The sequence below is a fragment of the Talpa europaea genome (genome assembly GCF_964194135.1).
Source record: "Talpa europaea genome assembly, chromosome: 12".
Lineage (NCBI taxonomy): Eukaryota > Metazoa > Chordata > Mammalia > Eulipotyphla > Talpidae > Talpa > Talpa europaea.
Window position 1 is genome coordinate 101,451,796 of NC_140079.1, and position 23,019 is coordinate 101,474,814.

At 55.8% G+C, this 23,019-nt stretch overlaps 1 protein-coding gene across 2 annotated transcripts in view; it reads left to right on the plus strand.

Moving 5' to 3' along the window:
- CREBBP (CREB binding lysine acetyltransferase) overlaps window positions 1–23,019 on the plus strand; it is a gene marked incomplete at both ends in the record, with an annotated part of 95,755 nt that overhangs the window by 31,887 nt on the left and 40,849 nt on the right. The window contains 3 exons of one of the 2 annotated variants that reach the window (XM_084249385.1): window positions 10,058–10,234; window positions 17,679–17,919; window positions 19,184–19,297. In XM_084249385.1, the coding sequence (XP_084105511.1) occupies window positions 10,058–10,234; window positions 17,679–17,919; window positions 19,184–19,297 (532 nt within the window). The remainder of the gene's footprint in view (window positions 1–10,057; window positions 10,235–17,678; window positions 17,920–19,183; window positions 19,298–23,019) is intronic. The other variant, XM_084249386.1, reaches the window with a different exon arrangement.

The window sequence follows — 23,019 nt, forward strand, 5'->3', positions numbered from 1 at the left end:
AGGGGACGTCCTGCCTCTCTTCTGGGGGAGTCGGCACGCTGCTTCCTGGGAGTCTCTTCTGGCCAGCAAGCGCGGCGGACAGTGCGGACTGTCGGCGCCCCCGTGTGTCCTTAGCTGTCAGAGGACGAGAGGGTGCGCCTGGGCTCGCGCCTTTTGAAAAATGGTGCATGGCCCGACTGACGTGATTGTAGTGGACACGCCGTGCCCTCCGTAACGAGCCTTACCCGTTTCCATGATTTCAGCCGCGCTCATGAAGGATGGGCTGGGAAACAAGCCCCTTTCACTCCTGCAGCGAGGCAAGAAATGGGCAGAACTGAGAGTTCCGGGGGGGACGCCAGCCTGTCTGGCGCGGGTATTGCAGAAGAGATATCGTCTCGGAGACACTCCTGCCTGACGGTAGAGATGTGCTGTGCTCTGTTTGTGGGAGGAGGTCTTAAAGCCGCCTCAAGATCTGAGCGGGCACCGTGGTTTTCGGGCCTTTTCCTTCACTCCTCCGCTGAAGTCACAAAGAGGAAGTCGGCGGCCCCGGTGCTTTCAGCGGTGCGCGACTGTGCGCCGGGAACGGGCACAGGCCGGGGCGCAGAGATAAGGCACAGGCCCGTGGGGTCACAGAGTGTGTTTTCTCCTCTGGGAACCTGGCGCTCTGCCTTGGAGGTTGACTGGGGTGGGCAGCAGTGCTCCTGGGGTGGCAGGCGTGGCTCCACAGGGGTGCTGGTGCTGCCTGAGGGCTGATCGCAGCAAAAGTGCTGGTGCAGGCGACTGCAGGACGGATGCTGTGGCCCTGGGGTCTGCAGGGTCCACTGAGAGGTCGGGCTCCAGCTCCCACGTGTCGTGTCAGGGCTGATGCTTCTCCCTGAGACTGCGCTTGCCTCTTGGTTGATCTTAGCTGGTTCCTTAGACATGTTGATTAACTCCCAGCCAGGGCGGGGCCTCTTCGTCCTCTCCTGTGGACTTGGAGACCCGGCCGCCGTGCTGGAGGATGCCCACTCTGACGGAGCTGGGCGCGTACTGCTGGAGCTGAGAGCTGCTTCGGGCACAGGGGTTGCTGACGGGTAGACTCGCTTTCTGTCTGGGGTCTGAACACTCAGGCTGTCCGGTCTCTGGCCTTTTGCTCTCCAAGCTCAGGTAGCAGGTAGATTGGGGTGGAGCGGTGCCCTCAGGCAGTGCTGTGCTAGGGCCACCCAGACTATTGCCAGGTTGACAAACAGGAGCTGTGAGAGCAGTGTCAGCCTTTGAGAGCCTGATGGGCTGGTGGTTGAGTTTGCCGGTATTTTCCCTCCCTCCAGCTGCCTTTGCAAGCTGTGGGGATAGATGTCTCCTAGGGCAGTGACTGAGTGAGTTCGGGCCTCCTCTGGCCCATGCATAAGACGCCTGAGCCCAGTGTGACCACTTACAGCCACGTCCTAACCGAGCAATTTTATCGCTTCTTGGCCCTTTGGCCAAGATCAAGTGTCTAGCCAGGGCGACTTTGATGCATGCCCCACCGGGCTGGAGCTCTGGCAGTCAGGTAGTGCTCCCCTGCTGTGCTCCGTGTCTGACGTCACTTGATGGTATTTTGGATGCCGGTGTGCAGCCGGCGTCAGGTCGTCCTGCCGTCACGGCGCTGGGAAGGCTGGACGGAGAACGGCTCTAAGAAACAACTTTTCCTCCTCACGACAACACGGTGCTTTGTAAAAGAATTTGAGTGACACAGAAAGTACATGAAAGAAATCGAAAAGCCCTTTAGAATCACCACTAGTAAATATTCCGGTGTTCTCTCTTCCTTGCTCCGCGTGTGTGTGCCTGCTGGAGAGTAGATGTTCTGCATGCTTTTCAAAGAACTTAGTGTACCAGGAGCTTTTCCACTTGTCAGTCATTAGTGCCTTTCATAGTCGGGAGCTGGTCGAATGCCTCCACGGCGCCAGCATCTCCCACTTTCCTTGTCCGAGCACTTCGGGCACGTCATCTTCAGGAGGGGGTGCCTGCTCTGGAGCATTACAGTTCTCTCCAGGGTCCTCCTGTTCCTGCTCTGTCCCCTCCCCAAAGTCACTCTCCATGCCATCAGCATCATCTACTGTACCGTATGTGTTATTTTGTATGATTCAGTTTTTAGCGAGAAGTCGGGTCCTGTGTGTTTGAGGCAGTGGTATGTCTGAGCGCATTTCCTAGTTTGAGACTATGGGTGACATTTAAGAAATGAGGGAGGACCTGACTTTATGACTATCCGCTCCTGTGCCCTCTGCAGCTGAGCCGGGGTGGGGGGTGGGGTGCCTGGGGTCCTCCTGCTCACCTCCGGGGGCTGCCTTCCCGCGGGGGCTGCCGGCTGTCTGCCGAAACAACTTGCTCGGTTTTCCCGCGCTGGTGTAGAGGACGCGTGGACTCCTCCGCAGGTCGGCCCTCTCGTCCGTGATAGAGCGGTGGCCGTGGTCTCGCCCCACGGCCCTCTCCGCGCACCGCCCTGCCCGGGGCAGCTGTGTGCGCACCCCCCGCCTTCCCCCCCTCCTCCCCTGGCTGTTTGGTCACTTTTCAAGTGGATTTTGTGAGTCCGTGGTGGGGAGGAAGAGTCCGCTCACCCTGGCCGGAGACCCTTCCTGCAGAGGTTTGGGTGTAGACCTCAGTAGCGCGCCAGGTGACCTCTTAAGAGCGCGACCTTCTGCCCCGCTGGGCAGATTCTGTGGAGATTCCCTGGTCTCACGGGCCACGGCAGTCCCCTTTTCTTGCCCGCACTTTCCCTCTCTTTTCCCATGGCCGCTGCTGGGTTGATTGACTTGACTTTGCTTGACAGGGGTGCTCAACCCCGGAGAGGCCGCTTTTCTGCCTACACAGTGAGGAGGGCTTGGAGGCACTAGGGAGAGGCGTCTGTGCGCCCCAGCGCCCTCTCGGGGACGGCTTTGCCCTGGCCCTGCTGTGCCTTCTGCCCGGGTGTGGAGGATGCGCAGTGATGGGGAGTGGACCCTGTGTGCGCTGTGGCAGGGAGTGCCCGGCCCCCTGGGCAGACAGCTGGCCACCCGCATGGCCCCATCAGAAGCATTGCTGCCTTGTGCTCTGGGTCCAGGGGGGCACTTGACTGTGGACTCAGAGTACCCGGTTGTCACCGAATAACTGGGCTTTCCAGGAGTGTGGCCCTCATGACATTCAAGCATATTTAAAACAAAAAGATTTGAGGATCAGAAGGAACTTTCAAGATCACCGAGTAGCGATGGGCAGCAGCGGAGCACCGAGACTTGGGAAGGGACAGAAGTGGCCGCAGTCGCGCCCGGATCAGCCCAGAGCCGGCACTGCCGTGGCCCTGCTGACCTTGCCTGGGCTCCGGCTCGTGCTGGGATCTGACTCGGGTCTGGGGCGCGCGTCCTGCTGGTGCAGGCACTGGTCTTATGGCTGGACGTTTCCTGAGCAGCTGTGTGACTGTAAACGAGGCTGCGGCGGTGGCCAGCTGCCCCACCTCCCGTCTCTGTGCTTCCTGAGCCGCATTCAGGTCACGCTTCGTCCAGGTGAGAGCCCGAGGAGACGCCTACTTTTTACCCACCCGTTGCGATTGTTCCATCTAGAGGGGTGTGCAGACCTTGGGCCCACACGGCAGCCTGAGCGCTTTCTGCGCGTGCAGCATTCCAGGAGCAGAGTCCGGCAGAGGTGGGCTCTCGTGTCAGTCTCCAGCCTGCTCCTCCTGCTCCTGGTGACTCTGACCTGCCAAGCGATGTCTTTGGCATTGGGATCTGTCTGTTGCCTATTTCCACTTGCTGTTTATTTGCCAAGCGGAGGTGCTGGCGGGATTCCAGGAGTGAGTGGGCGATGGCAGACAACCGATCGCAGCCGTGTCTTTCCATGAAAACGGCTTCCCTTGGTGCCTGGTGCTGCCGGCTGCCAGGTGATGTGGCCACAGTAGGCTTGCTCTTCTCCGTGTCATTGGCTCTTAAATGACTCGGCAGGTTTTTGCTCGTGGTGTGCTAAGCTGCGCTGTATTTTACATACTTTCTGTGCGCTGTGGCTTTGCAGGTGTAGGGCCAGGTGCCGAAAGCAGCAGGTGAAGCAGCAGGTCAGCTGGCACCATGTCGCAGGGAGCTTTATTTGCTGCTGCTGCGGCCTCGTGCAAGGCAGCGTTGCATCGATTTCTTATTTTGTGTGGATGTTCTGTTCATTTCTTTTTAATTTTTTTTTTAAGATTTACTTATTTATGCATAGAAGAACTGGGGTGCAGGCCAGAAGTGCGGGGGGGGGGGGGTGAGAGGACTCACCAGAGACAGAGTGGGGAGCAGAACAGGCTGATACACTGAAATCCACTGCCTTGGGGAGCAGCGGGGAGACAGGAGAGAGGTCTGCTGCGCCCTGTGGGTCAGCTCCCTGCCTGGGGATCGAACTCAGGCCGCAGTGGCTGGCGATAGCTTGACAGCACTGAGACTTAATGCCTGCGCCACCAGGGAGGCGCCATATCTATGTTTTGATTTGAATATCAACCCATGAGGGTTAGACCAGGGTATTCTGATCATATATTATTATTTATCATCCACTTTAAATTTGAGGTGGACATTCCGAATATTGTTCTAAGGCTGGAATGCAGTCTAGAGTGAAAACTGGAGGCGTTTATGATTTGCTAGGACAATTTGAAAATTATTTTCTATTGAAAGTACATCCTGCAATTGGGAGGGGGTTGCAATTGTATGGGGAATATAAAAATAAAATCTATTATTTTAAAAAAAAAAAGTACATCCTACAAGTAGTAAATACACATTTTGTCACATGTTTACTTGATGTTTCTCTGAAAATGTCTCATAACCAAATGCCAGTGGTGCCAGCTGGCTTCCCGCGGTCCTGCCGTCTGCGAAGGGCTCACTTGTGTCATTACAGTCATGACACTCATGAAAGGAGTCGCATCAGGTGGCCCCGGGCTCTCGGAGGCCTGTTCACGGCAGACTGGGCCGACCCTGCAACACGAGCTGTGTCCCTCGCCTGAGCACTTCGTGTGGGTGACTTTGTTCATCCTCCACAACCCAAAGAGGGGGTGTTCTATCTTCTCCATTTTATAGGCACTAAGCCCGAGAGGTCCTAGTCAGCTACCCCAGGTCACGCAGCCGCAAGGTGGCAGACCCACCCTCAGATGGGGGAGCGTCCACACTCAGCCCGGCTCACAGCCTCTGAATTTTATTGTTTGCGGCTGTGTTCTGATCAAGTCGTGTTTAGTGTGTTTTATTTTTCAAAAGCAGCCATTGGGCTGGCATCGGCGCCCTGGCCTAGGCTGCCGGCGCCTGGTCTTGGTGACTGCTCCCGTCTCTGGCCAGCAAGGCTCATGGGCCCAGAGGGGCCCGGGCAGTCCTGCTCAGGCTAGGAAGGGCTGGGGCCGGCCCGCGTTCTCTGCCGAGCCGCGGGCTCCTGCCTCCGTGCCCTTCCTCCGCACAGCGCTGTTGGCCGCGTGCTCTCTGAGGCCTTTCAGCTGAAAATTCTACCCTGTCCCGTTGTCCCCCCTGGCAGGTTGTGAGCGGTGGTGCTGTTTCCTCCACTGCTGACCAGCGTCGGCAGCCCCCCCCCCCACTTCCTCTGGTGGCACGGCTGCGTGCTGTGGTTTTAAATGCATGTCAAGGTGTGAGGGAAACTGCCGAAGAGCTCGCTGTGAAGCGGCGTGCTGGAGTGGGCGCGTCGAAACCACATCAGACTCGGCCTCTGCTGCCACTTGAAGCGCGTCTGAAGGCCTGACCGCCGAGGGAGATGGCGGCGTGGAGCCCGACTCTGGCTGTCCAGCTCTGCCCTGCACCGCCTCCCCTCGCCTCTGTCCAGGGTGCGCTCAGCTGGCCACACGTGTGCAGCCGCACCCAGGGCTGCCAGCAGTGGGCGCCCATCCTGCCCGCGAGCCTGCCTCTCGAGAGGACCCTTGGGGGTGAAAATCAGGGAGTCATTTGTGGGGCGCGGGTTTGTGTGAGTGAGTGATGCCTGGAGCGGGCCTGGACGTGGCAGGGTGTTTATAGGAGGGCTGTATGGGGTGGCAGAGGAGGGCCCCTGAGGCAGGCATTCCGAATCTTCAGGGCCTCTTCGGCCCCCCTTTCAGAATGTATTAATGGATGCTTCTCTCAAAATGTGCCCCACACACAGTGGTGCGGGTGTGGCAGCCTCCCCCACGGACCTGGCGCCCCACCTTGAGCTGCTGATCGTGGGGGGGGGGGTGTTACAATCTGTGGTCCCCTGAGCTGTGAAGAAGGCGTTCTCTGTCCCCGTCCCACAGAGGAGCGAGAGGGCGATCCCAGGCTAGTTGCTGTCACAGATGCCGCTGGTCCCTGGAGACGCCCTCCCCCACGCCCACCCCCCACAGTTCTGTGGGCCCCAGTTTGTGGCCAGATTGGATGAGGCAGATACAGTTTTTCTCTGGGCTAGTGCCAGGGCAGGGGCGGCTCCTTTTCTTGGGAACCCAGACCTTGTCTTCTCCTCAGTGTTACTGATCGTTGTCCTGTCGTGACTTGAGTAGACCTTGGAGTTTGCCCCACGCTGAGGTGGGCCGAGGAGGCTGCTTGCAGCCAGGGGCCTGAGGGGTCAGCCTCCCCGGCTGCGGCAGGGACTCAGGGTCTCCTGGCCTGTGGCCACTGTGCGGGGGAGCCGCTGTGCTTTCTGGCCAGATGCCCCACACCTCATCCTGGAGAACCACCCCCAGGGTGCGTGGTATTGGGGGAAGGCGGCGGGGGGTGTGCCTGTCCCATCCACTCCGCCTGCCGCTAGCCTTGGGATCCAGAGGAGAGGAAGGAAACCTTTACTGATGCCTCTCCAGTGCCGCTCTGACTTGGTACCTCAGCTGCGCCTGGCTTCAGGGACGGGGCAGTGGGTCTTCGAGGGCCTCTGTCCTCAGAGTCTGCCTGGTGCCGTGATCTCTTGGAGTGTTCGTTTTTGGGGTTTCTTCCCCAAGGACTCATCAGGCACCGACCATGCTGTGGGGCCTTGGGACACAGAGGAGGCGCCTGTCCCAGGAGGCAACAAGTTGCATCCTGGCTTTGTGCCCAGGACCGGTTGGGGGTGGCTTGTCCGGTGATCAGGACCTGCTGCAGCGTCGTGGCGTGTCTGCAGTGCGTCTGTCTGGGTGCGAGCACAGGGCCTGCCGTCCCTCTGCTGCGGGTGACTGTCACCCACCACTGGCCAGGCAGCCCCGGAGCCTGCCCACACCGGCTGTCTCAGCGGTAACGCTCGTGGGGGCACTGTTCACTTTTTCAAGCTCTACAGAGAGGTGTCTCAGACCTCGTGCCTTCCATTCTTCCTGAGGCTGATACCCCCATCCTTGCTGGCGGGAGGGGGCCAGCATTGGGATCTCGCCTCGCGGCCCCCCTTCTTGTCCAGCTTGTCTGCGCTCACATGCAAACTGGCCAACGTGCCTGTCCTCTTGTTGATGTGGCGGGCATGGCACAGAGGAAGGGGCGCTCAGAGGCGGGTGGCACACTGACCGCGAGAGGGCTCTTTGTGAGGGGCTCGGCAGGGCCCCATGGGTTCTCGTCTGGATTTCACTGTGGGAGAACTTGTCCCTTTTCCAGGTACTAACTATAATTATCTTTCTTATTTTCTGAGCTTGAACTTGAATGCTTAGAGGGGCTCTGAAAGAGTAGAGTGCAAGGCAGTGTTGACCTGCCGGGTTCTTGGGTGAGACAGAACGTTATATTCCATCGCTGGACTTGTGTGCATGCTCTGTAATTCACCAGTGACTCCATGGTCACCAATTTCTGCTGTTCTTTCTAAAATTCAGTGAAAAGTCTATGTGATGGTTCCTCTGGCAGCCTTAAACCAGACGTTGATATACTTTGGTTGAAAAATAAAGCTGTTTACTAAATCGCTGCTAAGTACCTCGTGGGAAATGAGGAGAAATAGGTTGTTGTGTGTGTGAGCCTAGACTTGGGGCCCACGAGGTGCAGCTTGATCAAAGCATGATATGTATAGGACAGATGGCTAGAAGCAAATGGCTTTTACCCAAAATTGCCAGCTCTGGCTGGCAAGTAGACTTTTGGTTCTCGAAGGCTCTGCCGGGAGACAGTTGAGGACAGGAGTAGGCCCCCTCGTTGGGAGGCGCCACGCCGCCTGTTGGAGCTCCTGCATCTCCCCGTCAGTGCTGACTGGTTAGGAGAGGGTGGGGCTGCTCTGGGTTAGGGGCCTGAGCCCTGGCCTCGGAGCCTGATCTGGCGCCAAGGGCCCAGGCCGGCCTTCTGCTCCTCTTGGGAGTTGTGCTCGGTGTCACAGGCTGAGGTAGAATTTTGTCCTATTTCTGAAATACACAGTCGCTTGTGAGGACGGGTGTTCTTTACCTGCCCCCTGTGACCTTTCGCTTGACTTGGTTCTTGCCCGGGAGGATCACAGCCACGTGCAGGTGGTTTCCTTCCTACTGAGGTGGGCCTGGACAGGGTGGAGCGACCCCTGGTAACATCTGGTCCAGTGCTCTCTCCACAGGCCCGGACCCTTCCATCAGTTAAAAGGTCTGCGGCCCGAGAGACTGACCAGGCAAGTGGTGCCCAGCCGACGAGGCCAGCAAACTACAGCCTGGCAAGATGATCACATGAATATTATTGTCAAAGTTTTTGCAAAGTCTTAGAAATACTCTTCTCAACAAGGTGAGCTTGGAGTCCACAGGCACCTGTGTGTTCTCGCCTCTGTGCCTTGCTGTTACTGCCTTGGCGTCTGTGTGTGTGGAGGGACGGGGCCTCTCCGCTGCCACTAGCAGCGTCCTCCTGGAGCACGTATTTGGCTCGTGATGGGTGACTGAAGGCATGAGGGTGCGCGTGCGTGATGCGGGGGACGGCTGTGCCCCACGGCCAGCCGGCCAGGCCCTGGCGCCCCTTCTGAGCGGGCGGTGAGGACGGAGCTGTGAGCAAAGCGCGTCTCCTGGTGCGCCAGGCTCATTGGACCTAAGTAGAGAAAATTTAAAATGAAATTAGGAATTGGAAATCGTAACTGTGTTTTTCCACACGTTCTTAGGCCTCTAAGAACAGTGTTTGATCCTATGCTATAAAGCAAATTCTGAGAGACGTCTGTCAGATGGCGTTAATTTAATATACTTTATGAAAATGCAAATTCTTCCTTCAGTTCGTCTGAGTTTCTAGTAACAACTGAAGAGCCTGGTCGAGGACCAGAAAGGCCCTTGTGTTCAAGTTACGCAGAGCTGTTGCCTCCTGGTGATTGAGTAGTCTGAACTCCGAGTTGAGCCTAATTAGTGAAGAATTTGTTTTTGTTACAGCTCACTCAAGTTGAATTTGAATTTCAGTAGAATTTAAAGGTTTCCGTTTACTCCAGGGAAGCAAATAAGGGCAGAAGTGGCAGCACGAAGGTGCTTACTTGCCAGAGTGAGAAAGTCAGCCGAGGGGGTGGCAGCCCAGCCGGGTGGGGAGCTGCCACAGAGAGCCCTCTGGCTGTGCCGGCCAGTCCTGTCTGTGTGTTTATGGGGCATTTCAGCGGAACGGGTCAGTCGTGGTGCGCGTCGGTCCGCAGCCTGGGAGTTTGGAGCTGAAAGACAAGGTGCGACTCCTCGTGTGGGTGACGCTCACCTTATAGGCGAGAAAGGTGTCCTGGGAGGCACCTGGGTCCAAAGCTGTGGTTTTCAGGGAGGAAAGGAACAGTCCCCGCCACATGGCGATGGGCGGGAGTCACCAGCACCCACCAGGGCTGGCCCCGAGGGCCTCTCCCCCTCCGGGTGTGCTGAAGCAAGCCCCGCGCGTCATGTCACAGTCCGTGCGTCTGCTGTGCGTTCTGAACTAACAGGAACTTAGTTTGAATCGGAGGGTGGGACCCCTAAAGACACTAACCAGCAGAGCATCATCAAGCTGGAGGGGCCCCCTTTGTGGTCATCTTCTCAAGGTGTTGCTGCCGCTGTCCTGGGGGGTGGCGGGGGGGGGGGCAAGCACTAGCTTGGGGGTGGGGGGGCGCGGCTGTCCAGAGCAGCCTCTTCATTTTGAGCCTTGCCTGTTCACAGTTCTCACTCGGAACCCTGAGAATGAGCCTCGTTTAATCATTGAAATGAGTTTTTCACAGGAAATAACAACTTCTCGTGGCTGGGTCAAAGCGAGCCTTTCTGAGGCCCACCCTCTTCCACGTGATCACATCTGACAGCTGACGTCGCCTCTCTTTCTTTCAGATGGGAATGGCTGGCAACACCAGTCCATTTGGACAACCCTTTAGTCAAACTGGAGGGCAGCAAATGGGGGCTCCTGGCGTGAACACCCAGTTGTCCAGCAAACAGAACCTGGTCAACAGTTTGCCTCCCTTCCCTGCAGACATCAAGAATGCTTCAGTCACCAACGTGCCAAACATGGTGAGTCGCTCTGGCCTCAGGCCTGTGCTCCCCGAGGGGGTGCCCTGCTATATGGATTTGTGGGGCCCACAGTGAAGACCTGCCCCTTGCAGTACGCACGGGGGGGGGGGGGGGGGTGAGGGAACAGCCTCTTCCTCTTGAGCCATGGTCTGGTGGAGCTGGCCTGGGGCAGAGGAGTCTGCCTGCCTGCCCTCCCTGGGCGGGGCTCCACGAGTCACTCGAGGCGGAGCCAGGGAAGCAAATGAGGGCAAAAGTGGCAGCTCGAATGTGTTTACTTGCCAGAGTGAGAAAGTCAGCCTGTTCTCAAGTTAGTGCGGGTTTTGACGGCTCTGCTCGGCCTGAGGACTGGTGGGGAGGGAACGGCAGGGCCTGGTGCATCGCCACCCAGGTGGGGATGCTGAGCCACGAGCAACTGGGAGGGGGTGTCCCCGGGAGGGTGGGGACTGGCCTCGAGCAGTGAGGGGCATCTCCAAGAGACCTTAGAGTCACCCTCTGCTGTTGTGGGCCGCAGGGCTCTCGCGGAGAGCGTTTGTGTTCTAAGAGCAAAACCAGGAGCAAACACCACATCGGCCTGCATCGGCAGATGTGTTACCTTTGTCACGTCCTGGCTTCATAAAATTTTTGAGTTTGAAAAATTCCTAAATTAACATTTTCACCATATTCTATGGGATGATTCTAAGACACACTTTTCTCCCCACACCGTACCGTGCTGGAAGCAGGGTGTGTTTTAGAAGCACCACGTGCTGTTTCACTTGTTCATAAATTGCATTAACACGCGCGCCAGCTTACAGGGTTGTCAGAATTTAAAGCTCATTCATGTTTCTCTCCGGCTTGGAGGAGGGGCAGGAGCATCCGTGAGGAAGCGGGCGAGGAGGTCGCGGGCTCCTCCAGGAAGAGGCCACCTGACCGCTGGTGACACTGTCCTCGCTGACGCTTTGGAGAAGTCCCAGCGCGGAGGGAGGAGCATCTGCGGGAAAAGGGGGACGCACGTCCGGCGCGGCTGGGCCGCCAGCTGGGTTGGGTGCTCTTTAAAGAGCGTCCTGTAGAAGCAGGACACGTGTGGGCTTACCTGACCCGAGAAACTTGGTGACCAAAGGGGGTGCCCCTCAGTCTCCGATGAGGCTCCCTGGGGCTTCTCTCCTGTAGGGGTCACTTCTGGGGTGACGATCCTTGGTGTGTTTTATATTTTGAGAAAAATCAAGAACTGCATTAGGAGACTTGCCCGTTTCTGAGGTTGGGGTACAGGCCTGTCCTCGGGGCGCTCCTTGTCAGCATTGCTCTTGAGCGGTGTTGGGGAGTTCTGAACAGCTCCCCCATATTGAAGAGTGGGGGCTCTGGGGGGCTGCCAGGCGGCTGCTGATGCAGGTTTCTGAAGGCAAGGAAGCCAGCGGAGGGACTGCGCACGCCGGGCCGCCCTCTTTTCTGTGTCCTCCACAGGCACAGCCGCGGAGCCCGACCTCCTACGGCAGCCATGGTGATGGCGCCCGTCCCGCCCGGAATCTGCCCGGGAGGAGGAATCTGTTTTGTGGCCACTGATATTCATGAAACTTCGTTGTATTTTCTGTCTCAGTTTTCCAGGATACACTGCTATCCCCACTGAGGCAGAGCAGGCGTGGGTGGGCTCTGCGCCCTGATGCAGGCCTGGCGCATCAGCCGGTATCTGTGGCCGAAACACAAGGCGGGGCTAGAAAGGGCAGGTGGGACTTATATGGCCACAGACTTCGGGCCGAGAGTTATTCTCCAAAGGTCCCACAAACACACCTCGGAGAGCGAGGCGCATCCTGGGGGCGGCCCCTCCTCCTGTTTGCCCTGACCGCAGGGTCTCCTGTCCCAGGGTCCACTTTCTGACCATGTGGGACCAAGACGGGAGCCACAGGGTGGCCTGAGCGCAGTGTCTCTGTGTCTTCGTTGGCAGGCTCGTCTCACGGGGTTCGGGGGTTCTCGTCCCCATGCAGGCACGGAGGGCGCTGCCACACTTCCCGGGGCAGTGAGCAGGCGCCTCAGCTCTTAACCCAAGCCTGCTATCGTTGTGATGGAATCAGAAAGCCTGGGCGTTGGGGGCGCTGGGGCTTAGCGGTGATGCGAGTGTGGGCTGCATCTCGCGCTCTGCCGCCAGCTGAGCTGCAATCTCTGAGGTGTGTTTGTGGGACCTTTGGAGAATAACTCCCGGTCCAAGGTCTGTGGCCCTATGAATCCCACCTGCCCTTTGTATCCCCGCCTTGTGTTTCGGCCATAGATACCGTCTAGGAGACGTCGACTACATTGCCAATACCAGGAAATGGTAATTGAGAGAAATGAACCAAGTCCTTTGCTGTCAGGCTCAAGTGCTCAGTCAGCACCATTTTGCCTTCGTCCACGTGTGGGTCTCTGTCCACCACAATGTCTTTCCTGGAGCCTGGTCAGTATAGGTGGTTCTTCCGTGGAACCTTCCAGGTGGAAGCATAAACGTTCTGCGGAGCAGAAGCAGAGACCAGAGGAAGGTTCTCTGGGCTCAGGCCCACTGTGCCCCAGTGTGGGACGCCTGCGGCCCACCTCTTAGCAGCACACTGGGTAGTCCCAGGTGATTCTGAGAGATGCTGGGAAGGAATATCCCTTTAGAATTGTCAGGTGATTTTTGTGAACTGGTCGTTGGGTGCATAGGGCCTGTGACCTGTGAAGACCCTCACTCAGCAGAGGCCTGCGGTCCGGTCGGTCTGTCCCTTGATCTTCGCACAGGCCCAGCATCTGCCGCCTCTTTTGGCTGCTCTGTCCTGGAGGTCAGCACGCACTGCTCCCTGGCAGACCGGCCCCCCATTTCAGGGGAGACTCGGGGCAGGGGGTGGCGGCCCCGTCCCCTCAGCAGCCTGTGCCTTGGTCCTCTGGCTCTCCCGTTGCTCTGTCCTTCTTGCCTTAGTTCTCCACAGAAACCACATCCTCTGATCTGAAGGGCTACCCGGGGATCTTTCTGCTCCTGCTTGCTCACTTGCAGTTACTTTCGAATTGAATTTTAATCTTAAATTATAAGGTGATCTTACTCTTTAAAAATTGGTAAACAAAAAATGTGACTTCATTTATCTGAATAGCTGTGTTCTCTTTCCTTCTGTTGATCTTCATCCTCTCGAAGGTGATTGTCGCTTCTTTCCGGGTTGGCAGCCGTGTGCGCTTAAGGAGCGTTTTCTTTCTTTTGACTCAGAGCTCTGCATACCCCGCTGTTTAGGGTCCTTTTGGGGAAAGCAGAACCAGCAACTCCTGCAGAGCAGTCCCTTCTCCCGCCTGCGGTTGGCCTTGGTGTCGCCTCTGACTCTGAGCGGCGGTCGGGGAGGAGTCACGTTTCCAGGCCCTGGGAACGGGGCTGTCAGCGGAGCGTGGCTCGGGCCGGCTGCTCTCTGGGCGCGGGCCTGGTCCGTCTGAAGGGCGCCTCGGGAAGCCTGCTGGTGCGGACTCGGGGCAGAAGTCATGTGGCAGGGAGACGTTTTCATCCTTGTTCGTCTCAGTCTCTGCTGCTTACATCCGCAGGGGAGTCCTGTGCAGACCAGTCTTCTGCACTTCGGGGAAGGAGCTTACTACTCCAGGGTGACCGTCACGGTGTGCACATATGCTCGTGTATCCAGTTCTGTCCTTAGGACAGATTCAGGACACACCGAAAAACGGGGTGGGGACTGATTGCTCAAAACGTAGGTAGCAGTAGTAGTCATGATAAAAATACATGCTGGAGTCTTTGAAAAATGAAGGAATAGCAGAGCACATATAAAAGGTTTGCTTTTGAGGGACAGGATGGAGACGGCTGCTGTCAAGCAAATGGCGCGTGGTCAGACCCGGCGGGGACCAGAGTGGGTGGTGGGTCCCCCGAGCCCCTGAGCCCCGGTGCTTTGTGCTCACCTGCCATGCTGTGGCTCAAAGGCGACCGGCAGCTGGGAAGTCATGCGATGGCCGAGCCTCTGTGCGTGCCTGGCGGTGCGCGGGCACCGGTGGGAGGACCAGGCGTGCGCCACACCCCCAAGGCCAGGGTTACTGCCCTGTCTTTCTTGAATGTCTCATTTTGATTTTCATGTCCTTAATTATGGTAAAAATAAAACTATTTGTATATAGAGGCATACATTTCTCTGTGGAGTTGCTTAGTGCCTGTCCTCCGGCTTTGCCATCGGGTTCTCTTAGAACATTCTCTGTCCAGGGGCCTAGCCCCTTGTGGAGGAGGAACTACAGGGGTCACCCCCTTCCAGGCTCTGAGTCACACCTTGGGCTCAGCTCCTCCCCCGGGTCCGGCGACGACCCCTGAACCTGAGGCGGCTCCTGCCCAGGCGCCAGCGCCCATGGGCTGCTTCCGTGGGCCCTGGCTGCAGAGCTGGCACGGGGCTCGTGCGCGGGGAGGCCTGGCTGCAGGCGCGTCTCCTTGCCCCGCGACCGTCTGGTGGCTCGGGGAGCGCGCCGGCCTGATGTTTCTGGTTGTCTGGCCTGGCTGGCTGACGGGCACTGCCACCACTTTGAAGCAGATGTTTTATTTGTAAAAGCACATCTGTGTTCGTTGTGGGAAATCTGGGAAAAGTATAAAACTGAAAATAAAGACCATTTCCTATGGCAGTTTAGTGCCTCGGGTACCACCCAGGAGTTGTGAGTCAGTCTCTGGAGGAAGGAGCGCGGCGTCTGGAGGGTTAACGGGCTCTTGCTTGGGGCCGCCTCTCTGTGTTTCATTGCCAGGGCCTTCACCCTGTGTCACAGCAGACTCACCTTTTCTACTCTCTAGAACCCTCCAAATTTTAAAAATGTGTTTCATTCTTAGCCATTTTCTCCCCCTCCCCATGAAATGTCTTTTGATTTGTAGGCACTTGTTTTAATACCTTCAAGTTATCAAAAGTAGGATTTAAAAAAAAAAATGGCATTTAACTCTTGACCAGAGGTGTCCGCCAGCCAAGTTTCACAAGGTCTATTTGCTGTTTGTTTTAATTCCCTAAACAAACGATGAAAAGAAAGACACCATCCACGCGACCCCCGCCAGCCTCGCTCTCACCTTCCTCCTCCGCCTCTCTGGTGGCCTCTTCTGCGGCTGAAGTCCGCTGATCTCTCACTGTTCTGCTTTCCCAGCTCACTTACACCCCCAAACAGGTGAGATCATCTGATGTTCCTCTTTCTCTCCTTGACTTCCTTCATTTAATGGGCTCCTCTTGAGATCCTTCCATTTTGCTACAAATGGGCAAAATTCCCCCTTTTTTATCGCTGACTATGGTTGCACTTACAGGTGCCTTATCCCTACCCCGTTGTCTGCCTAGGCCCGCCAGGCCGCGTGGTGTTGAGCGCAGTCCCCGGGCCACTGAGGGCAGCCCAGGGACGTGTCAGATTTTGTAACTCACAACAGTCTGTTTATCATTTAATTGTAAAGTTAGGAGCTCACCTGACTTTTATGATGGAGTTTTTGTATTTTAAGAACCAGCAGGAGGACAGCTGGCTTGGTCTGCTCAAGGCAGCCTCTGAGAAAATAGCATTGGGGGAGGAGGCTAGATGAGGAACCTTAAAAACAACCCCAAAAGTGAGCCGTGGTGCTCAGCAGGCTCCGATCTGCGCAGACCAACTCTGAGAGACATTCACTCCATGAGAGAGATTTATATATGGGTTGGGCATTAGCTGATGTTAAAGGATAATTGGTCATCTTGTTAAGCATGATAATGGTATATCCCTCCCCACCCCCAATCAATGTTTGTTGGAAATGTTTGTAAATGCAGAAGGAAAGAGACCTGAAGAGGGAACCTTACCATTCTCCTGTCAATTTGGGAAGAACTTTCCAGTTCACAGGAAGAAGCTAATCAAGGAGACTCCACATCCATACTGAATGCTGCCAGGGGCACAATCAAAGACTGTTTGTTGAAGCTTTTTTTTTTTCAATAGCAGTATAAAAAGAGGCGGTGGGGCACAATTGACGCCCAGCAATGGGAGATTGATTAAATGAATTAGAGCCATAGATTCGTTATAAATCATGTTGTCGTGCTGTGTGAGACAGCTTTACATTCAGAACAGACCTTGGAGCAAATTCAAAGCCAAATACATATGATAGAAGAGACACACACGTGCTAGAGGAGACACTCCATGTGTGACAGGAGACTGGATTGATTATGGTCATACAAACATATGTACATAGGAAAAAGCTGGGAGATTAATCTGTCAGTACTCGAATAGCAAACTCCTGGCTGCAGGGATTTCGGGTGTACATTATTTCCGTGGTAAGTGTGTTGCTCTCCAAATTTCCTAGCATGGACATGTTTTATTGTAAGAAAAAAGAGCTCTAAGCTGTTTCCTCGTAGAAGCTCCACTGCCTCTCTGACCCTGCTGCCCCGCCTCTCACCTGGACTTGGCTTTGGCCTGGACCATCTTCAGGTCTCCAGGAGTCAGCTCCTGAGCACAACCACATGGTTTTTCTACTTGTTGATTTGCTAAGTTCTGACAAAATAGAAGCAAAACAGAGGCCCTGTGACTTTGTAAAAGCGAGCTTCGATTCCCTGGGAAATATTTTTATACCTTTTCCTCCTAGTCGAACTTTGCAATTTTGACTCTTAGTTGTAAGACCAGGGCAAGGCTGTGCCTGAGCGGCCGGGCAGGCGGTAGGCCTGAGCGCTGAGCAGGTGGGACATCCTGCACTGAGGGTCTTGTGGTGTAGACCAGCACCTGACATTTCTCTCACTGGGACGCTTCTTTATCTGAAGAGTGTTATGGTTTGTGAGGGATAAAAAGATTGAGTTACCTTTTCCATTTTCTCTGCCTTTAAAGGGATGGTCATTCTGGACTGCTATTTTAAAAAGAGGAAAGCGACTGAATTCTGCTTCTATATCTTTAGCAGGTCATCAAATACTTTTTGGGAAAAAATATTGTCAGATGTCTGAGTGGAAGTTTTAATGGCGGGCAAAGCGTTTCATAAGCATGTTAACAATCACAGTAGGTGGTCGTGTAAGGGTAAGTGTCACCTTCTTTCAGAAGAGGTGGTGAGCACCGTGACTGTCGTCTCTGGATGACGAGGTCCAGAGGTCGCGCGCTGGGTCGCGCTGGGTCTTCACAGCAGCTACAGTTCATCGGGCCTTGGCGGTCTTAGTAATTACATTGAACCACACAAAATTGCCAATTTGGGGTCTACGAAAACAATTTTGTGTGGCTCAACACCTTTTTGTGTGTTCACACCTCTTATTACAGCTGGGTATTTTGTTGAATTCGTTGGATTTTGGTTACCTCATTTAAGAGCAGTGTTGTTTCTTCCTCTGAGATAATCATTTACAAGCGAACTTTGCTCATTCTGACTTCTGTGTTGGCTGATTTCTGTGCTTTTGGATCTTCTTGGAAGTTGTTCATGAATAAAGAGAACCACACCCGCCCTCTTTCTTTGGCCAGTGTTAGCCGTCAGCTTTAGCAGTATTTCAAAAAACTAATGAACGAACATGAATTGCAACTCTGAAAGCTTAGTAAAATATTTTTCTTAATTTGTTTTTAGTCTCAGATGCAAACACCGGTGGGAATTGTACCCACACAAGCAATTGCAACAGGCCCCACTGCAGATCCTGAGAAACGCAAACTGATACAGCAGCAGCTGGTCCTACTGCTTCACGCCCATAAGTGTCAGCGCCGAGAGCAAGCCAATGGAGAGGTCCGGGCCTGCTCGCTCCCGCACTGTCGAACCATGAAGAATGTTTTGAATCACATGACACACTGTCAGGCGGGGAAAGCCTGTCAAGGTAAGTGCCGTTTTCTGAAGTAGTGGTACGAGCTTAGGGAGAAGTTTGTCCTCCCTATTCTTGGGCAGTTTTCTTGCCAACAAGTTCCTTATAACCTCTGTCCCATGCCGGCCAGGCCGATGCCTCTGGAACGCTTCCCTGGAGGAGCAAGGCAGCATATCTGAGCATGCTCTGGGAGCTCCTGCGGGTGCGGCTGTGCCTGCCTCTCTTCTCCCCGCCTCCTCCTCTGGGCACAGAGGATGCTTGTCGCCTCTTGAAGACTCTTCGTCATCTGTGTCTGGGTCGCAGTTTCTTTGGGGCAGGGTCGCACATGCTCGCCCGCCCCCCCACCCTCCTCACCCCCCCGCCCAATCAGCCTCGGGTGTCTGTCTTGCGGGGCTTCCCTGTGCTCGCCCCGGCGCACAGCCGGCTCCTCCAACCTCTCGTCTTGACGCAGAGCACGATGCCGGGAAAGTATCCCGGGGATGGTCAGGGACGGGGGTCGTGCGCACCGTGTCATCCCTGCCCCTCGAGGAGGTGGCACATCAGGCACGTCACGTGCCCCCTTCCCTCTTGGATGGCGGGAACCTGCGTGCCGCTGAAGCAAGTGCCTCCTGTAACAGCTTCACTTCCCTGTCATCTTTATCCTCTTTTCTTCTCCTCTTTCTTGTGCTCCTGGAACTTGGGGAGACTCTCTCCCTCTCTGCCCTTGCTCATGGCTCGTGAGCCCCCACAGCAACCCTGCTCCTGATGGAGAAGCAGAGGAGACTCAGCCAGAGCTTTAGAAAGAACTGGAAGGCTCGCTGTGGCATGGAGCGGGGCCGGCCGTGCCCAGGCACACTCTTGAGTGCAGGGAGGTGCCCTCCTGTCCGCGTGCCGGGCTTCTCGCTTGTCTCCACGCGTCTTCGCCTGTAGGACCGATGGTCTCGTCCTTCCACATGACGTAAAATCTCATTTCAAATAGTGACATTGTAGAGTTATTATTTGTTCTACATTTTGTCCAGTTATTCAGCTTTTCAGGTGGAATAGCTTTGTTTTGTGGGCTGAACCTTAATCACCATCATTCATAACATTGCTTCCACGGGAAGTTTTGTTTGGAATTCTCAATAGTCCACTTACAAACTTTTTGGAAAACAGCCTGTTTGTAAGTTGAGGACCGCCTGCACTGTGTTATGGTTACACTTGTTACCATTTTCTTATGGAACCTGGCATTATAATTTAGGTATAATTGAAAGTGTGACGATTTGGATAGAAAAATAACATCTCGTTGTTTTTCTGGTCATAGTTGCCCATTGTGCATCTTCACGACAAATCATCTCTCATTGGAAGAACTGCACACGACATGACTGTCCTGTTTGCCTCCCTTTGAAAAATGCCAGTGACAAGCGAAACCAACAAAGTAAGTGAGCCTTGGGGGCAGAGAAGCCTGGAGGAGAACATAAGCTGTGTCTAAGAGTCTGCCGAGGAGTAGGCAGGGAGCAGGGCAGCGTGTCTCCCGCTGTCCAGTGGCAGAGACTCAGGCAAGGGACGTGGCCAAGGACAGGGACAGTTTCGTGAGCGGAGGGCATCTCTGTGTGAAGGCAGACACCGTCGCAGGGGCGCCCCCTACCCCTATACGCACTCGGGTCACACAGCGGCATGAGCCAGACACGGGGTGCTGGGAGCAGGAGCCCGCCAGGCAGGTCTTCGTTGTTCTTGGCAGATACACAGTATCTGAGGATTTGAGTGTCACCTCGCTGCACTGTGGCAACTCGAAGGGGTGGGGGGGCAGTGGGGACACTTCTTTTGGAGCTGGCACCCCTTGCCCGACAGTAAGTTTTGAGGACTCTGTTCTAGAAGAGTGGATTGGCTCAGTGGCAGGTCGAGTCCGTATGAATCCCATGTGCAGACATCTGGGAGGTTCTCATCCTCCTCGGAGACTCAGCTCCCGCCTGCTTGTGTGACTGGCAGTCGGGACGATGCAGTTGGAGAGTCTGCCTGGGCCGGGCCGCACCATCATCCCCTCCGTGGGGCGTCTTGCGCGTCATCGGGTAGCCCCGGGCACACAGCCGGGGCCTGTGGGGCTCCTGCCGTCGGTAGGCATCAGAGCAGCAGAGGACGGAACGTCTCTTCCCAATTTAAGCCCTTCCTATAGTTTCAGGGGTGAGACTGTAGTCTTTGGCTGCGCCCCTCGGTCTGGACAGATAGGAGGTGCCCTCCAGCCTCGTGTCGCTATCTGGCAGGAGCTGCTCCCTGTGGCCTCCGGCACCCCTCTGTCTTGCTCGGCTTCATCTTGTCTGTGCCATCTTGCTGCCCCCACCCCCAACCCATTTGTGGCTCCCTGGTCATTACTCTCCTTCTTGGTCCTCTTCCGCAAGACCCCACAGCCGCCTGGAGTGCTGCCGCTCCTCTGGGTGGCTCCAAGCGGTACACAGGGGAGGGTGGGAAGCAGGTTGTTCCTAAGAGCGCCCTGGGGCTGTGCTCACCTCTTCCTCTGCTGCTCCCCGCCCCAGAGCCTGGTGGTGTATCGGAGCCGAGGGCCCTGGCCTGCTGTCCCCCGCCATGCCGGGGTCACGCTCTGGTTCCGCTAAAGGCAGTTCCCTAAATCAGTTAAATTATTCTTTGATTAACCAAAACAAATAGAGTCTCCCAGGACGTGTCTTGTGTAAAGTGAAGTTTTCTGAATCTGGGTCTTCTAGAACCTGATATTTGGGACACCATTCTGGCTGAATAGTCTGGTTTTCGTCCAGGGTCATGTAAACTTTTAAAATTTAGTGTTTTGTGGCTGCTATAATTTCTTGACTTTTAGGACACGCTTTAGTAATAGATTAAGTGCCAACTAATTCGCTGTCAAGCTCATAGTCCTACATGCGTTCTTTGCATGAATAATGCGCTAGGCCTTTGCCTGAACTTCCAGTCGGGGGTGTAACTTTTCTGGGGTAGCTCGATTTTGTAGGTCTAGCCATGACAATTGTGAGCTTTGGTGATTTCTCTTTTTAAGAAACACTTAACGTGGCTTTTTTTTTGTTTTTAAAAAAGAAAAGAACATGTGGTTTCTGGGGTTTTTTGTGTGTGTTGGGTTTTTTTTTTTTTTTTTTTTTTTTTTGACATCCTTGCAGCTGCCCGGCTGCTGTGGGGCGGTGCAGGGTGCCCTCTGAAGTGGTCGGCCACAGCACCTGCCGGCAGCACGTGAGGGCCGCGGGCAAGTCTGGGACGTGATGGCAGGGCAGTGGGGTGAGCAGCTCCATGCGGGGGTTTGGTAATTTTTCATGAAAGAGATGAAGAGACTTAGTACATTTTCATACTTCTCAAACGGTGTCAGCTTTCAGTGTATTTTTTGACTCCACTAGTTTGGTGAGTACGTAGAGGCTTGGCACGATGAATAAACAAACAGCTTCAGCAACCTCTCCTTTGTGAGTGCTGCTTCTCCTCTCGTCCTGCAGGCCGTGGTTGCCACGCAGGTTTCGCGGAAGAGGGGAGGTGCAGGGCCAGCCCTCTCGTAGCTTAGAGTGGGCTCCAGAGACAGACTGCACGAAAACGGCACGCCGTGCTGTCGCTGGAAGGAGCCGGTGGGAGGTGGTCGGTCGTGTCGGGCCTCCTCGGGGGCGCTGTGCTGGAGGGGGCTTGGTGGCACCCAGTTTGAGTAGAAGAACACAGAAGAGCATCTGGAAGACACGGCAGTGCCAGCCAACACTGCTGGTGTGCGGCCCAGCGGGCTGCGAGGCCTGTGCACAGGGGCTCAGGGAGGGAGGGACTGTCTGGGGGGGGGGTGTCGGCCACACCCCAGCTGGCCTGCACTATGCTTGCTTCCGCCATTGATGAGAGAGAGAGAGAGAAATAGAACACACGTGCGCACCTGCTGCGATCACCTGTGGCACCAGACCAGTGACTGACTGCATCTTTGGTGTGTGTGGAGATTTTGTTTAGAGTTTTTGAATTGTGTGTTAGGGATCCCGTCACCGCTGATCTCAAGCTAGCTGTCCCTTGAGGGTGGTGAACGAGGGCTTTTGAAGGTACAGACCTGGTGTCAGTGTGGGCATCTGACGTGTCCAGACTCCCTGTGAACCCAAATCCCCTCACAGTGAGATGCTCGCTGCACACGAACAGCTCTCAGGCCCGCCACATGGGCATTCCCGGGTTGCTTGCTGGAAAGGCAGAAACGGGCCCCGTGCCAGGCCTCCTCTGTCGTACCTGCCCCTGCACGCCCCCCGGGCGCATGTGCCCACTCGCAGCTGAGGTCGCTGTGCTGGGTGTCTTGGAGGCCAAGTGTCACTCCTGGCCCTGCTGGGCAGGTCTGCGGCGTTCTCTGGGAAAAGCCACGTTTCCCCACTCAGACCCCACAGGGACTGCCAGAGCGGACGCTGCAGGGTCCGCTGTCTCCAGCCACTGCTCCAGCGCCTCCACTGCCTCGGCACCCAGTGCCTGCTGGTGCTGTTCATGCCAGCATTAGGCAGCCCTCTTGTTTTAAATGCCCTCTTGCTTGTATCAAGTTCAAATCTGTGTCCTTGACACCGCACATAGAGGGCCACTTGGGCCTAGTGAGCGCTCCTTGAGCAGCCCTTGTCCCCTTGAGGGCCCTCGGGGACTCTCAGCTGCTCTCACTGACGAGCTGGGGTGTGAGCAGAGGGGCAGTGGAACCAGTGGCCGCAGCGGTAGAGCCATGGGCCGGTTGCCCCGATGGAAGTGTGGGGTCATTGGCACGTGTTCCTCGGGCGGCTGCGTCCTGGCTTCCCTGGTGACGGGTGTTGCTCCCTCCTGACTCTTGGCTTCTGAGGAATTCTGTTGGGGGGACCATGCATACTTGATGAGGCCTTTGTTGGGAGGGCTGGCTGGGCTTGGTGTCCCCTGCCGGGTTAGCCCGGGAAGTAGGGGGGAAGACCCCCAGAGAGCCACCACAGCACCTGAAGCAGCCCCGCCCGGCCTTCCCTGGCTGTTCAGTAGAAGCCTTAGTTCCGCCTGCCGGGAGGCGTGTCTCCTACCAGCCTGACAGAGCTTGGGAATTTATGTCCACCTTTTTTGGACTGCCACGGTGAGCCCGGTTTAGTTGAACGGAGTGCTGTTGGCCGTGCAGACTCTGCATGGAGCCCGTTTGCAGACACATGTGAACATGTGAACAGCCTCATGCGAACACGACTGGGCCCT